The sequence below is a fragment of the Giraffa tippelskirchi genome, chromosome 8 (assembly GCF_054371585.1).
Source record: "Giraffa tippelskirchi isolate mGirTip1 chromosome 8, T2T-mGirTip1v1.2.pri, whole genome shotgun sequence".
In the NCBI taxonomy this organism is placed as follows: domain Eukaryota; kingdom Metazoa; phylum Chordata; class Mammalia; order Artiodactyla; family Giraffidae; genus Giraffa; species Giraffa tippelskirchi.
In genome coordinates this window covers 67,930,967-67,947,459 of record NC_137282.1, presented here as the reverse complement: position 1 = coordinate 67,947,459, position 16,493 = coordinate 67,930,967, and the positions used below count along the sequence as shown (strand labels likewise).

Here is a 16,493-nt window from a genome sequence, read left to right as displayed (position 1 = left end):
ACTCAAATATTACCAAGATTCCCTAAGAAACCAATGAACAAAATTATCCAGTAAAGGCAAACCGTACTTTTTAATGAGGCCAAAGTCACAGAAAAAAAAAAAAAAAAAAGCTTCACAATGAAGTGCTCAAGGAAGCTACAAAATACACTTTCAAAAAAGTTTAGTAGTTTTTTTAATAGGGTGACGGAGAGCTATACCTATCCCATATATGTGAATTTAGGTTTAAACTAGATTTCCCTTGGCTATTTTATAAGACAAAAAAACCCACATCACCCCCTTTTACTCCCCCCCACACCCAAAAAGTGTTTTAATCTATTGAATTTTTGTGTCCTCAGTTGTGTCTGATTCACGGCAACTCACGATCTCTACACAGCCAGGCTCTTCCGTCCATGGAATTCAGGGCAATTTTTTCTGTCACAGTAAATGCCCACCCTGGGTGATCCAAACGGAAGGGCTCAGAGGCTCCTGAGAGACTAACTCCTTTCAGCTGAGCACAGAGCTGGCTCCTCACTGGGATGCCTGTGGCCTGGGGCTCCCAGAGGGGAGAGCAGCACTCGCCCCACCGTGTGGTCACTGCTGGAAGTGCAGGCTGCTCCTCACTCCCCCTTGACAGTGTCCCTGAGGGCAGAACAGTGTGAAGTTAATCAAGGTGGAAACGCAAACTCCAATGCAAGCAAACTTCCCTCAAGGTCTCCAATACCACTCAGGAACAGGGTATTGGAAACTGCAGGGGATGACATGAATGAAGATGGAGACTTGACACCTTACACCGAGTTCACTTCCAGTTATCCCTAGACAAACATTCCATGAAAACTTGTCACAAATCTAGAGGAACAATGAGCCGAAACCGGACACGTGCTTTGAGTCTTCACACACAAAACTAAAAGGCAGTCCACAAAAAAAACCAGGAGAATACAGTGGACTTTGCAAAATCAAAGATATCTACTGTGGGAAAGACCTCAGTACAAAAGCAAAAGACAGGTCACACATCGCGAGACGAATGAGTGGAAACACAAAGCTTATCAAGGATGTGTCTCCAAACAGACAAAGAACACCAACACAACAAGCCTGTGAAAACTAGGGAAAGGTCTGAAGGGACACCAGACTGAGGAAGACACACACAGAGTATCCCGGATGATGTCCAGCACTGAGGGCCTGAAGAATCAACAGTCTAGTTGTACCTCCTCAGGCCTGTGTGACCCTGGGTGAGGCCTCTGTTTCCCGGTGGCTCTGAGAGATGGACAGGGAGGAAGGGGAAGAGAAATCACTTGCATTTCTAATACTCACAGCAAAGTCTTCCAATGAGAAGGGAATTATCACCCCCACTGACAATGCCATTCACTGAAGTGATCCCCACGGGTCCATCTAACCCAGAAGGGAAGGAAGGACCTGTTCTCACAAAACGGCGAGAGATGGAAGAAGGAAGATCAAGCCCACACCAATCCCTGGAAAGAGAAGCTGTGCTCAGGGCTTGAAAGAATTCCTATTTGGAAAATGATATCCCAGCCCCACAAGGCAATCCACAGCTTCGATGCTATTCCTCCCAAAATGCCAATGCATTTTCGCACCCAACCAAGAATTGCAAAAGGGGTACGGAAACAGAAAAGAGCCTAAATTGTCAATACAATCCGACGAAAAAGCCCCGATACGGACATCCAAGGTTGTGTGAAAGGAAATTAGACGACCAAACTAGGATCCTCAGGAGAGTATCGGAGAAGGCAATGGCGACCCACTCCAGTACTCTTGCCTGGAAAATGCCCTGGACGGAGGAGCCTGGTAGGCTGCAGGCCATGGGGTCGCGCAGAGTCAGACACGACTGAGGTGACTTAGCCGCAGCAGCAGCAGCAGGAGCCGGACAGTATGCTATTGGGAATACAACAACACACACAGATCCAGATCGATGGAATAAAGTTGAGGGTCCAGACACAGACCCCAGCATCCATGCTCAACTCATCTCTGACACAGAAGGGGAGAATATCCAAATGGGAACAAGAAAGCCTCTTCAATACATGTCCATGGGAAAACCAGACAGCTACATCTGAAGAACGCTATTGGTTTTGATCTCAGACCACCTCAATATCGGGGAAAACCTCACCCTAAAGGCTGATGTCATGAGATAGCTAGAAAGAAGCGTAGGTCAAAGGCTCCTTAACATCAGAGTCTCCTTGCCATTTGCTGGGCGGAGGTAGAAATGGGTCTCTTCAAGTAAGGGAAAGAGGTACACGAAGTACACCAATGGGTTTCCATCCAATGGAACCTCTTCACAACAGAGAAGCTAAGCAAGCATTCACAAATGCAAAAGAGAGGAAACGGAACACGAGAGACTCCTTGCAAGTGGTGTATCTGAGAAGGGGTTCATATGGAAAGAGACGAAGAATGCACAGCACTCAGATTCCAAGAAACACCACCACCACCCTTGACCCTTCCCCCATGACCAACTCCGACCTAAAGCCTTTCTCTCCCTCTAACCTATCCCTAAAACATAACCCTCATCTAATCATATACATGTGCATTCCTAGCATCCATCCGTCCACACACGAGAGAGAAAGAGGAAGACACAGACTGAATTGAGAAAGGAAAAGAGAGGGACACAGCCAGAGAGAGACACGGAACCAAAGAGAGGAAAGGAGTCGATGGTCCAGACTTTTCATCAATCTGTCTCGAAGGTAGAAGCAATGACAGCGCCCATCCACCCCAGAAGGGGGAAAAGGACGGAAGGTTTGGAGAGGAAAAGACAAGAACGCAGGGAGCCATTAGAAGCTCAGCCACCCGCAGAAGCCGAGCTGGGACACTTGAACAGAATCTCAATGGAAACAGAGGACCAGAAAGTTGGCCACTCTTTTCTATAAGAGAGGGAGACCTTCGAGTCTTCCTTTCGGTCCTCCAACTTGGATGCGGGGTCTCAAAACAGTCAGGAGGGGGAGTGCCTTTTCCTGGGTACCACGGCACATCCAGGCCTCGTTCTGCCCCATTCTGTGCTGTGTCAGCCCAGGAAGGAATCTTTCTTTCTGAAGTCTCAGCGCACACGCTCCACGTGATATCGGCCCCAGGTGGAAAGGCATGGAGCTGCTCGTAGGCCGACAGACCTAGGAAGCAGATGGGAGAATGACCGCCACTCTGCAGATGGAGAGACTGGGGAAACCCTGAGGGGCATATGCTTGTCCAGGGCCACACCACTTATGAGAAGAAGGAGCCTGGTCTGAGAGCAGCGGGGCCCTCGGAGCTCAGGCCCTGGCTGCACCCAGGCCTCCCCAGGGCTGTCGGCTGGGCTGGGTGGGTGTCACTGTGCCTGCACATGGCTTAAGGGTGGTGGTCGAGCAGTCAGAAACCCAGGGATTCGCTTGGGAAGTTTTGGGGAAGGGACCTCAGCACGAACCCCAGGAAATGATGTCACCTGCCGGCAACAGAACCCAACAGAACCCGCAACCCGGGTATCCAGGCCTCGAGAGCGGAGAGGAGCCCCCAGCCAGATCACTTGCTGCCGAGATGTTCTGCTGTTTGCCCCTGCCCAGAGGCCGGGGCCTCAGGAGAGCTCACAGGCAGTGTGCGTGGGCACCCTGTCGACGTTGGCTCAGGGCACCCCCGAGACGCCTCTGGCCCTTTGCCCGGAGAAACAGAAAGGTAACACGGGGAGCCCCAGGCCGGGCCAGGCCACCTCTCCCATGCCACCCGGAAACACCGGGTCCTTTGCCTGTGTGTGTGGATGCGGGTTTCTCGGGGCGTGTCTCCCTCAAGGAAGCCCAGGTGGATGTGGGGTCAGAAGCCTGCGGACAAGTTGTGTCCACACCCCAGGGGAGAGCATGCTGGGCGGGATGGGGAGAGTGCGGGCAGGGCCGGCCGCCCAGGCTGACCTCACACCCTCAGGTGGGTCTCTTTCCTCCCGGGTGGGGATCTGAGCAGACACACGTCTCTGACCCTTCTGGGCAGAGAAGTTCGAGCAGGCCGAAGCAGCGGCTCCACTGGCCAGGCCCAGCTCGGAAAACTCCCAGCATGGCTGGCTGACGGTCACTGTCGTTGCAGAGCTTCCCACGTGATGAGGCCGAGGACGGGGACACCCCATCCAGCTCCCGGAGGGAGGGGTCGGAGCACCACCCCCCCGCCCGTGAGGCCCAGTGCAGGCTCCAGGTGAGCGTGCCCACGGAGGCATCAGCCCCACCGGGGGCGAAGCGGAGGCGGGGAAGGCCTGCTGCCGAGACACCGCCCAGGATACACCCGGCGGCCCAGTCTGAGGCTGCCACGGAGCTCAGCACACCCGGCTCCGACCCAGAGTCCCGAGAACCCCGGCCTCTGAGGCAGCAGGAGGACCTGGAGCCCAGCACGCCAGAGCACAGAGGTGAGGACGCTGGGGCTGGTGTACGGGAGTGTGTGCGGAGGGGGTGCTGAGCTACACAGGGACGAGTCCCCGAAAGCTGCTGCTGGGCCTGCAGCAAGCGCTGGCCTCACACCCCCCGCCCCCCATCTTGCACACTTCAGTCCCAAAAGACATCCGACCCTGGGTATTCTTTGGGAATCTCTTGGAAGCTTTCTGTCCCGGGATACGCACATGCCAAGGCTGGCCTGCGGGCAAACGATGCTTCTCCCACAGCTCTAGCACTGGCCTCCAACTGGAACCAGGCTCCACTTCCCAGACCTGTCCCTACAGAGGTGGTGGCTCCAGGTGCAGGACCCAGGGATCCACCGAGGGCAGATGGAGAACCGAGACTTGCCCTCGCAGAGACACCAGGCCAGCTGGGTACTGGCCAGCACACCGGGCAGATCGGATCTCCGTGCCTGCAGGACCCCCAGCCCCAGGCACTGATGTCCCACCCCCTCAGCCAGAACCTCCACCTCCACGTGCACCTCTACCTGCTCGGCCTTTGGCAGGAGAACCCGAGGCAGAGGAGGAGTCACCGCCTCGGCAGGGAGAGCCTGCCCTGGCTCCCGCGCAACACCCAGACGCCCACGATGACTCACCCACCCCTGCAGGGAGAACGAGCCCCCGCTCTGGACAGAGACCCAGAGCCCTTGCCGGAAACACCACGTCCAGGGGAGCGGTCGGCTCTGCAGCCTCCATCCCTGTCTGCTCACCGTGGACGCCGTCAACTCGGTCTGCCCCCAGGGGACATGGAGTTCCTTTCCCCCGAACTGCTTTGCATTTGGTTTGTTTCCACCTTTCTGGTGATGTTTTCTTTTTTGCGTGGTTTCCTGTATTTTTGTTGGTTAAGTTGGGATTAGTAAACTTTTTCATCATTGTTGCAATTTGGGAACACTGTTGTGTAACTCTGGTGATACTGTGTTACCATCACCACTTTGTAGTTTCAGACCCGTTCCATCTTTATGCCCCACCCCCCAACAAAGCCTGGATTCAAGGCAAGCACGCCCTGTTCATCCCTCCGCCCGATCCTGAACACAATTTCATCTTTTCCTTCTGCATTCCTTCCTATATTCTTGGTGTCCCCAATCAATGACTCTCAGTGAAATGACTGAAGGAGTTTTTTTCGGACGCTCCACCTACTGTAAGACTCCACTGGAGAGTTCTCATGTTTATGTCCTTTGAACTAGCCTTTGATAGCTGAAAGGACGTTGTACGTCCTTTCAAGATACCATGTGCCAAACGAAGCCCTTTTGGCAAATGCCATCATTATCTCCAGGCAGGCATTGCTGTTTGAAGGGTGCCATCTCAGCCAGAAGGCAGAGGCTGAGCTCCTCTTGTTGCACCAGCTCCCAAAAGAAGCCAAGAAAGGGAGCTGGAACAACAAACCACCCCAACGCCCAGGAAAGCGTTCTTCATGACAGAAGGCTAGAAAATGACCCAACATCCTTGTGGCCCAGAACCCCTCTAGAAATTCACTGTTCCATAAAAAAGAGAAACAGATGGGAAGTTCCAAGGAGAGGCAATGCCCATGGCCAGTGTATTTTAGAGACGGCCTGACCGCTCCGGGGAAGACACGCACTGACAGAACCCCTTGGGAAACAGCCGTGATAGTCCTCACTGTCGTAAGGGATTCCTCTGGGGACAACCTGCCCTGGGCACCACACGAGGGAGCAGACCGGCTTCTCTTCCTCTGCCCCCACACCATTCACTCATGAAGGCAGCTCAGGTGTTCTCATGCCCTGCCTGCCTGCCTGCCTGGCTCATCCGTGAGCTGTGACCACCTCCAGGACAGGACTCCACCTTCTGCTCTCTGTGTACCGTGAATCTGCACACAGTGGGCTTTCAGAACCTTAGGAGACTTGAGCCATTCCCACTCGAGCCAGAACCCTCCCCAGGAAGGAAAACAGCTGTGGAGTCCTTTTGGCCCCAGCACTGGTTCCGAAACCCTGGCGGCTCCTAGAGCCTCTACGGTGTGAAGAGGGAGGTCCCTTTTGACAGAGCTTTCCGGCCGTCAGATCTAAGCTGCTGTTTCACTGTCAGCTGTGTCTCTTCCGTTGCAGTGTTGCAGGTGGGCCACGCTGCTCCAAAGGAGCTCACAAGCTGAGTTTCAAGGGAGGTATTGAGAGGACAGGGATGGCTACAACGTGCTGCAAACTGAGTGAGGGTCCCCACAATCCTCAGCAAAGGTGTGTGGTGTGCAAGTGGGGAGTAGAGGGCCCCCAAGTTCCAAAGGAAGGGAGGTACTCGGGAGCTAAAGCCCTTGGCTGCTGTGGTAGCAGCTGCAGATGGCAGCTCGTCCACAGTGCACTTCGAATGAGGTCATATGAGCGGGACTCTGGAAATGGCTCCGAAATCCAGAGAAAGGGGTCAGGGTATGTGGGAATCCGGCGGGGGTGGGGGGTGGATGAAGGAAGGTGTCCTTCCTCTCTCCAGTGCAATTTGGTTTGGTGAGTCTCAAAGCTACCAGATGGCACTTCCCAAGTCAGGCCCCCGCAGGAATCAGGGTGGGCTGCATGCCTCGGCCCCTGCCACAGGGACAAGCCACACCAGTGGCCTCCCTGAGCTCCAATGGCCGGATCTGGGGGTTCTGTCTGGGTGCACACCTGCTTGTTCTGGCCAAGTTCCCCGCTTCTCTGAGCACCAGCTTCAACCTCTCGAATGAGGACATCGATTGCTACCTTGGCACGTTACTCTCTTCATCCTGTGAAGACTCATTAGGCTTATCCTACAATTACTAGCTGGCCCGAGGAGATATCTCCTGAATCCAGATTAAGCTGGAGTCTCCCAGGCTCATCTGGCATGTCTTCCCTGAAGTCTGCCAAAACCCACACCCTTGCGTTTCCAGGGACTCCCCTTAGCCAGCTGGGCAGAAAACCCAGCATGTTTCAAACAAGCTGACAGACAAGCGGGAGAGGACTCACGGGCAGACGGCTTCCCTCAGGTCTCGGGTGGAGCTCTGGGACCACAGCAGCAACAGGCCATCCCAGTCCCTGGGCTCAGCAGCGCCCTCATTCTCACGCCGGCGGCTCTGCCCTGAGGGGAGCAGGAAGGTCACCAACTGCCGCAGGCGGACCTCACGCCCCTCCCACTTATGGAGCCTGACCTCCCCCGGCCCCACCCCTTCCCCTACCCCAGCAGGACGAGAGCTCCTCTTCCCCTGGCTTCTAACGTGAGGCCCGGCCCTGGGCCCCGATTGGGCACTGCCCCAGTCCGGAGCCAATCACAGTGGCCAAGGAGGTGGAAGGCACCGATTGGCCAGGGCCAGGTCATGTGACCATACTCCCCAGGAAACTCAAATATTACCAAGATTCCCTAAGAAACCAATGAACAAAATTATCCAGTAAAGGCAAACCGTACTTTTTAATGAGGCCAAAGTCACAGAAAAAAAAAAAAAAAAGCTTCACAATGAAGTGCTCAAGGAAGCTACAAAATACACTTTCAAAAAAGTTTAGTAGTTTTTTTTAATAGGGTGACGGAGAGCTATACCTATCCCATATATGTGAATTTAGGTTTAAACTAGATTTCCCTTGGCTATTTTATAAGACAAAAAAACCCACATCACCCCCTTTTACTCCCCCCCACACCCAAAAAGTGTTTTAATCTATTGAATTTTTGTGTCCTCAGTTGTGTCTGATTCACGGCAACTCACGATCTCTACACAGCCAGGCTCTTCCGTCCATGGAATTCAGGGCAATTTTTTCTGTCACAGTAAATGCCCACCCTGGGTGATCCAAACGGAAGGGCTCAGAGGCTCCTGAGAGACTAACTCCTTTCAGCTGAGCACAGAGCTGGCTCCTCACTGGGATGCCTGTGGCCTGGGGCTCCCAGAGGGGAGAGCAGCACTCGCCCCACCGTGTGGTCACTGCTGGAAGTGCAGGCTGCTCCTCACTCCCCCTTGACAGTGTCCCTGAGGGCAGAACAGTGTGAAGTTAATCAAGGTGGAAACGCAAACTCCAATGCAAGCAAACTTCCCTCAAGGTCTCCAATACCACTCAGGAACAGGGTATTGGAAACTGCAGGGGATGACATGAATGAAGATGGAGACTTGACACCTTACACCGAGTTCACTTCCAGTTATCCCTAGACAAACATTCCATGAAAACTTGTCACAAATCTAGAGGAACAATGAGCCGAAACCGGACACGTGCTTTGAGTCTTCACACACAAAACTAAAAGGCAGTCCACAAAAAAAACCAGGAGAATACAGTGGACTTTGCAAAATCAAAGATATCTACTGTGGGAAAGACCTCAGTACAAAAGCAAAAGACAGGTCACACATCGCGAGACGAATGAGTGGAAACACAAAGCTTATCAAGGATGTGTCTCCAAACAGACAAAGAACACCAACACAACAAGCCTGTGAAAACTAGGGAAAGGTCTGAAGGGACACCAGACTGAGGAAGACACACACAGAGTATCCCGGATGATGTCCAGCACTGAGGGCCTGAAGAATCAACAGTCTAGTTGTACCTCCTCAGGCCTGTGTGACCCTGGGTGAGGCCTCTGTTTCCCGGTGGCTCTGAGAGATGGACAGGGAGGAAGGGGAAGAGAAATCACTTGCATTTCTAATACTCACAGCAAAGTCTTCCAATGAGAAGGGAATTATCACCCCCACTGACAATGCCATTCACTGAAGTGATCCCCACGGGTCCATCTAACCCAGAAGGGAAGGAAGGACCTGTTCTCACAAAACGGCGAGAGATGGAAGAAGGAAGATCAAGCCCACACCAATCCCTGGAAAGAGAAGCTGTGCTCAGGGCTTGAAAGAATTCCTATTTGGAAAATGATATCCCAGCCCCACAAGGCAATCCACAGCTTCGATGCTATTCCTCCCAAAATGCCAATGCATTTTCGCACCCAACCAAGAATTGCAAAAGGGGTACGGAAACAGAAAAGAGCCTAAATTGTCAATACAATCCGACGAAAAAGCCCCGATACGGACATCCAAGGTTGTGTGAAAGGAAATTAGACGACCAAACTAGGATCCTCAGGAGAGTATCGGAGAAGGCAATGGCGACCCACTCCAGTACTCTTGCCTGGAAAATGCCCTGGACGGAGGAGCCTGGTAGGCTGCAGGCCATGGGGTCGCGCAGAGTCAGACACGACTGAAGTGACTTAGCCGCAGCAGCAGCAGCAGGAGCCGGACAGTATGCTATTGGGAATACAACAACACACACAGATCCAGATCGATGGAATAAAGTTGAGGGTCCAGACACAGACCCCAGCATCCATGCTCAACTCATCTCTGACACAGAAGGGGAGAATATCCAAATGGGAACAAGAAAGCCTCTTCAATACATGTCCATGGGAAAACCAGACAGCTACATCTGAAGAACGCTATTGGTTTTGATCTCAGACCACCTCAATATCGGGGAAAACCTCACCCTAAAGGCTGATGTCATGAGATAGCTAGAAAGAAGCGTAGGTCAAAGGCTCCTTAACATCAGAGTCTCCTTGCCATTTGCTGGGCGGAGGTAGAAATGGGTCTCTTCAAGTAAGGGAAAGAGGTACACGAAGTACACCAATGGGTTTCCATCCAATGGAACCTCTTCACAACAGAGAAGCTAAGCAAGCATTCACAAATGCAAAAGAGAGGAAACGGAACACGAGAGACTCCTTGCAAGTGGTGTATCTGAGAAGGGGTTCATATGGAAAGAGACGAAGAATGCACAGCACTCAGATTCCAAGAAACACCACCACCACCCTTGACCCTTCCCCCATGACCAACTCCGACCTAAAGCCTTTCTCTCCCTCTAACCTATCCCTAAAACATAACCCTCATCTAATCATATACATGTGCATTCCTAGCATCCATCCGTCCACACACGAGAGAGAAAGAGGAAGACACAGACTGAATTGAGAAAGGAAAAGAGAGGGACACAGCCAGAGAGAGACACGGAACCAAAGAGAGGAAAGGAGTCGATGGTCCAGACTTTTCATCAATCTGTCTCGAAGGTAGAAGCAATGACAGCGCCCATCCACCCCAGAAGGGGGAAAAGGACGGAAGGTTTGGAGAGGAAAAGACAAGAACGCAGGGAGCCATTAGAAGCTCAGCCACCCGCAGAAGCCGAGCTGGGACACTTGAACAGAATCTCAATGGAAACAGAGGACCAGAAAGTTGGCCACTCTTTTCTATAAGAGAGGGAGACCTTCGAGTCTTCCTTTCGGTCCTCCAACTTGGATGCGGGGTCTCAAAACAGTCAGGAGGGGGAGTGCCTTTTCCTGGGTACCACGGCACATCCAGGCCTCGTTCTGCCCCATTCTGTGCTGTGTCAGCCCAGGAAGGAATCTTTCTTTCTGAAGTCTCAGCGCACACGCTCCACGTGATATCGGCCCCAGGTGGAAAGGCATGGAGCTGCTCGTAGGCCGACAGACCTAGGAAGCAGATGGGAGAATGACCGCCACTCTGCAGATGGAGAGACTGGGGAAACCCTGAGGGGCATATGCTTGTCCAGGGCCACACCACTTATGAGAAGAAGGAGCCTGGTCTGAGAGCAGCGGGGCCCTCGGAGCTCAGGCCCTGGCTGCACCCAGGCCTCCCCAGGGCTGTCGGCTGGGCTGGGTGGGTGTCACTGTGCCTGCACATGGCTTAAGGGTGGTGGTCGAGCAGTCAGAAACCCAGGGATTCGCTTGGGAAGTTTTGGGGAAGGGACCTCAGCACGAACCCCAGGAAATGATGTCACCTGCCGGCAACAGAACCCAACAGAACCCGCAACCTGGGTATCCAGGCCTCGAGAGCGGAGAGGAGCCCCCAGCCAGATCACTTGCTGCCGAGATGTTCTGCTGTTTGCCCCTGCCCAGAGGCCGGGGCCTCAGGAGAGCTCACAGGCAGTGTGCGTGGGCACCCTGTCGACGTTGGCTCAGGGCACCCCCGAGACGCCTCTGGCCCTTTGCCCGGAGAAACAGAAAGGTAACACGGGGAGCCCCAGGCCGGGCCAGGCCACCTCTCCCATGCCACCCGGAAACACCGGGTCCTTTGCCTGTGTGTGTGGATGCGGGTTTCTCGGGGCGTGTCTCCCTCAAGGAAGCCCAGGTGGATGTGGGGTCAGAAGCCTGCGGACAAGTTGTGTCCACACCCCAGGGGAGAGCATGCTGGGCGGGATGGGGAGAGTGCGGGCAGGGCCGGCCGCCCAGGCTGACCTCACACCCTCAGGTGGGTCTCTTTCCTCCCGGGTGGGGATCTGAGCAGACACACGTCTCTGACCCTTCTGGGCAGAGAAGTTCGAGCAGGCCGAAGCAGCGGCTCCACTGGCCAGGCCCAGCTCGGAAAACTCCCAGCATGGCTGGCTGACGGTCACTGTCGTTGCAGAGCTTCCCACGTGATGAGGCCGAGGACGGGGACACCCCATCCAGCTCCCGGAGGGAGGGGTCGGAGCACCACCCCCCCGCCCGTGAGGCCCAGTGCAGGCTCCAGGTGAGCGTGCCCACGGAGGCATCAGCCCCACCGGGGGCGAAGCGGAGGCGGGGAAGGCCTGCTGCCGAGACACCGCCCAGGATACACCCGGCGGCCCAGTCTGAGGCTGCCACGGAGCTCAGCACACCCGGCTCCGACCCAGAGTCCCGAGAACCCCGGCCTCTGAGGCAGCAGGAGGACCTGGAGCCCAGCACGCCAGAGCACAGAGGTGAGGACGCTGGGGCTGGTGTACGGGAGTGTGTGCGGAGGGGGTGCTGAGCTACACAGGGACGAGTCCCCGAAAGCTGCTGCTGGGCCTGCAGCAAGCGCTGGCCTCACACCCCCCGCCCCCCATCTTGCACACTTCAGTCCCAAAAGACATCCGACCCTGGGTATTCTTTGGGAATCTCTTGGAAGCTTTCTGTCCCGGGATACGCACATGCCAAGGCTGGCCTGCGGGCAAACGATGCTTCTCCCACAGCTCTAGCACTGGCCTCCAACTGGAACCAGGCTCCACTTCCCAGACCTGTCCCTACAGAGGTGGTGGCTCCAGGTGCAGGACCCAGGGATCCACCGAGGGCAGATGGAGAACCGAGACTTGCCCTCGCAGAGACACCAGGCCAGCTGGGTACTGGCCAGCACACCGGGCAGATCGGATCTCCGTGCCTGCAGGACCCCCAGCCCCAGGCACTGATGTCCCACCCCCTCAGCCAGAACCTCCACCTCCACGTGCACCTCTACCTGCTCGGCCTTTGGCAGGAGAACCCGAGGCAGAGGAGGAGTCACCGCCTCGGCAGGGAGAGCCTGCCCTGGCTCCCGCGCAACACCCAGACGCCCACGATGACTCACCCACCCCTGCAGGGAGAACGAGCCCCCGCTCTGGACAGAGACCCAGAGCCCTTGCCGGAAACACCACGTCCAGGGGAGCGGTCGGCTCTGCAGCCTCCATCCCTGTCTGCTCACCGTGGACGCCGTCAACTCGGTCTGCCCCCAGGGGACATGGAGTTCCTTTCCCCCGAACTGCTTTGCATTTGGTTTGTTTCCACCTTTCTGGTGATGTTTTCTTTTTTGCGTGGTTTCCTGTATTTTTGTTGGTTAAGTTGGGATTAGTAAACTTTTTCATCATTGTTGCAATTTGGGAACACTGTTGTGTAACTCTGGTGATACTGTGTTACCATCACCACTTTGTAGTTTCAGACCCGTTCCATCTTTATGCCCCACCCCCCAACAAAGCCTGGATTCAAGGCAAGCACGCCCTGTTCATCCCTCCGCCCGATCCTGAACACAATTTCATCTTTTCCTTCTGCATTCCTTCCTATATTCTTGGTGTCCCCAATCAATGACTCTCAGTGAAATGACTGAAGGAGTTTTTTTCGGACGCTCCACCTACTGTAAGACTCCACTGGAGAGTTCTCATGTTTATGTCCTTTGAACTAGCCTTTGATAGCTGAAAGGACGTTGTACGTCCTTTCAAGATACCATGTGCCAAACGAAGCCCTTTTGGCAAATGCCATCATTATCTCCAGGCAGGCATTGCTGTTTGAAGGGTGCCATCTCAGCCAGAAGGCAGAGGCTGAGCTCCTCTTGTTGCACCAGCTCCCAAAAGAAGCCAAGAAAGGGAGCTGGAACAACAAACCACCCCAACGCCCAGGAAAGCGTTCTTCATGACAGAAGGCTAGAAAATGACCCAACATCCTTGTGGCCCAGAACCCCTCTAGAAATTCACTGTTCCATAAAAAAGAGAAACAGATGGGAAGTTCCAAGGAGAGGCAATGCCCATGGCCAGTGTATTTTAGAGACGGCCTGACCGCTCCGGGGAAGACACGCACTGACAGAACCCCTTGGGAAACAGCCGTGATAGTCCTCACTGTCGTAAGGGATTCCTCTGGGGACAACCTGCCCTGGGCACCACACGAGGGAGCAGACCGGCTTCTCTTCCTCTGCCCCCACACCATTCACTCATGAAGGCAGCTCAGGTGTTCTCATGCCCTGCCTGCCTGCCTGCCTGGCTCATCCGTGAGCTGTGACCACCTCCAGGACAGGACTCCACCTTCTGCTCTCTGTGTACCGTGAATCTGCACACAGTGGGCTTTCAGAACCTTAGGAGACTTGAGCCATTCCCACTCGAGCCAGAACCCTCCCCAGGAAGGAAAACAGCTGTGGAGTCCTTTTGGCCCCAGCACTGGTTCCGAAACCCTGGCGGCTCCTAGAGCCTCTACGGTGTGAAGAGGGAGGTCCCTTTTGACAGAGCTTTCCGGCCGTCAGATCTAAGCTGCTGTTTCACTCTCAGCTGTGTCTCTTCCGTTGCAGTGTTGCAGGTGGGCCACGCTGCTCCAAAGGAGCTCACAAGCTGAGTTTCAAGGGAGGTATTGAGAGGACAGGGATGGCTACAACGTGCTGCAAACTGAGTGAGGGTCCCCACAATCCTCAGCAAAGGTGTGTGGTGTGCAAGTGGGGAGTAGAGGGCCCCCAAGTTCCAAAGGAAGGGAGGTACTCGGGAGCTAAAGCCCTTGGCTGCTGTGGTAGCAGCTGCAGATGGCAGCTCGTCCACAGTGCACTTCGAATGAGGTCATATGAGCGGGACTCTGGAAATGGCTCCGAAATCCAGAGAAAGGGGTCAGGGTATGTGGGAATCCGGCGGGGGTGGGGGGTGGATGAAGGAAGGTGTCCTTCCTCTCTCCAGTGCAATTTGGTTTGGTGAGTCTCAAAGCTACCAGATGGCACTTCCCAAGTCAGGCCCCCGCAGGAATCAGGGTGGGCTGCATGCCTCGGCCCCTGCCACAGGGACAAGCCACACCAGTGGCCTCCCTGAGCTCCAATGGCCGGATCTGGGGGTTCTGTCTGGGTGCACACCTGCTTGTTCTGGCCAAGTTCCCCGCTTCTCTGAGCACCAGCTTCAACCTCTCGAATGAGGACATCGATTGCTACCTTGGCACGTTACTCTCTTCATCCTGTGAAGACTCATTAGGCTTATCCTACAATTACTAGCTGGCCCGAGGAGATATCTCCTGAATCCAGATTAAGCTGGTGTCTCCCAGGCTCATCTGGCATGTCTTCCCTGAAGTCTGCCAAAACCCACACCCTTGCGTTTCCAGGGACTCCCCTTAGCCAGCTGGGCAGAAAACCCAGCATGTTTCAAACAAGCTGACAGACAAGCGGGAGAGGACTCACGGGCAGACGGCTTCCCTCAGGTCTCGGGTGGAGCTCTGGGACCACAGCAGCAACAGGCCATCCCAGTCCCTGGGCTCAGCAGCGCCCTCATTCTCACGCCGGCGGCTCTGCCCTGAGGGGAGCAGGAAGGTCACCAACTGCCGCAGGCGGACCTCACGCCCCTCCCACTTATGGAGCCTGACCTCCCCCGGCCCCACCCCTTCCCCTACCCCAGCAGGACGAGAGCTCCTCTTCCCCTGGCTTCTAACGTGAGGCCCGGCCCTGGGCCCCGATTGGGCACTGCCCCAGTCCGGAGCCAATCACAGTGGCCAAGGAGGTGGAAGGCACCGATTGGCCAGGGCCAGGTCATGTGACCATACTCCCCAGGAAACTCAAATATTACCAAGATTCCCTAAGAAACCAATGAACAAAATTATCCAGTAAAGGCAAACCGTACTTTTTAATGAGGCCAAAGTCACAGAAAAAAAAAAAAAAAAGCTTCACAATGAAGTGCTCAAGGAAGCTACAAAATAAACTTTCAAAAAAGTTTAGTAGTTTTTTTTAATAGGGTGACGGAGAGCTATACCTATCCCATATATGTGAATTTAGGTTTAAACTAGATTTCCCTTGGCTATTTTATAAGACAAAAAAACCCACATCACCCCCTTTTACTCCCCCCCACACCCAAAAAGTGTTTTAATCTATTGAATTTTTGTGTCCTCAGTTGTGTCTGATTCACGGCAACTCACGATCTCTACACAGCCAGGCTCTTCCGTCCATGGAATTCAGGGCAATTTTTTCTGTCACAGTAAATGCCCACCCTGGGTGATCCAAACGGAAGGGCTCAGAGGCTCCTGAGAGACTAACTCCTTTCAGCTGAGCACAGAGCTGGCTCCTCACTGGGATGCCTGTGGCCTGGGGCTCCCAGAGGGGAGAGCAGCACTCGCCCCACCGTGTGGTCACTGCTGGAAGTGCAGGCTGCTCCTCACTCCCCCTTGACAGTGTCCCTGAGGGCAGAACAGTGTGAAGTTAATCAAGGTGGAAACGCAAACTCCAATGCAAGCAAACTTCCCTCAAGGTCTCCAATACCACTCAGGAACAGGGTATTGGAAACTGCAGGGGATGACATGAATGAAGATGGAGACTTGACACCTTACACCGAGTTCACTTCCAGTTATCCCTAGACAAACATTCCATGAAAACTTGTCACAAATCTAGAGGAACAATGAGCCGAAACCGGACACGTGCTTTGAGTCTTCACACACAAAACTAAAAGGCAGTCCACAAAAAAAACCAGGAGAATACAGTGGACTTTGCAAAATCAAAGATATCTACTGTGGGAAAGACCTCAGTACAAAAGCAAAAGACAGGTCACACATCGCGAGACGAATGAGTGGAAACACAAAGCTTATCAAGGATGTGTCTCCAAACAGACAAAGAACACCAACACAACAAGCCTGTGAAAACTAGGGAAAGGTCTGAAGGGACACCAGACTGAGGAAGACACACACAGAGTATCCCGGATGATGTCCAGCACTGAGGGCCTGAAGAATCAACAGTCTAGTTGTACCTCCTCAGGCCTGTGTGACCCTGGGT

At 54.2% G+C, this 16,493-nt stretch overlaps 3 protein-coding genes across 3 annotated transcripts in view; 2 read left to right on the top strand and 1 right to left on the bottom strand.

Moving 5' to 3' along the window:
- The window catches only part of LOC145517344 (uncharacterized), a 325,418-nt gene that overhangs the window by 193,528 nt on the left and 115,397 nt on the right, over window positions 1-16,493 (bottom strand). The window contains exons 5-8 of the transcript XR_014061977.1: window positions 15,647-15,904; window positions 14,919-15,030; window positions 14,601-14,698; window positions 13,505-14,097 (exon numbers count right to left, since the gene is read on the bottom strand). The gene's annotated coding sequence lies outside the window, so the exon portion shown is untranslated. Of the gene's footprint in view, window positions 14,098-14,600; window positions 14,699-14,918; window positions 15,031-15,646; window positions 15,905-16,493 lie in introns of the transcript that reaches the window.
- Window positions 3,351-5,246, top strand: LOC145517160 (uncharacterized). Its single transcript, XM_081519422.1, has 3 exons — window positions 3,351-3,621; window positions 4,021-4,333; window positions 4,586-5,246. Exons 1-3 carry the CDS (start codon window positions 3,385-3,387, stop codon window positions 5,212-5,214), a joined length of 1,179 nt encoding a protein of 392 aa, XP_081375548.1. The 5' UTR covers window positions 3,351-3,384; the 3' UTR covers window positions 5,215-5,246.
- Window positions 11,072-12,889, top strand: LOC145517238 (uncharacterized). The gene is made up of 3 exons (XM_081519510.1): window positions 11,072-11,264; window positions 11,664-11,976; window positions 12,229-12,889. Exons 1-3 carry the CDS (start codon window positions 11,130-11,132, stop codon window positions 12,855-12,857), a joined length of 1,077 nt encoding a protein of 358 aa, XP_081375636.1. The 5' UTR covers window positions 11,072-11,129; the 3' UTR covers window positions 12,858-12,889.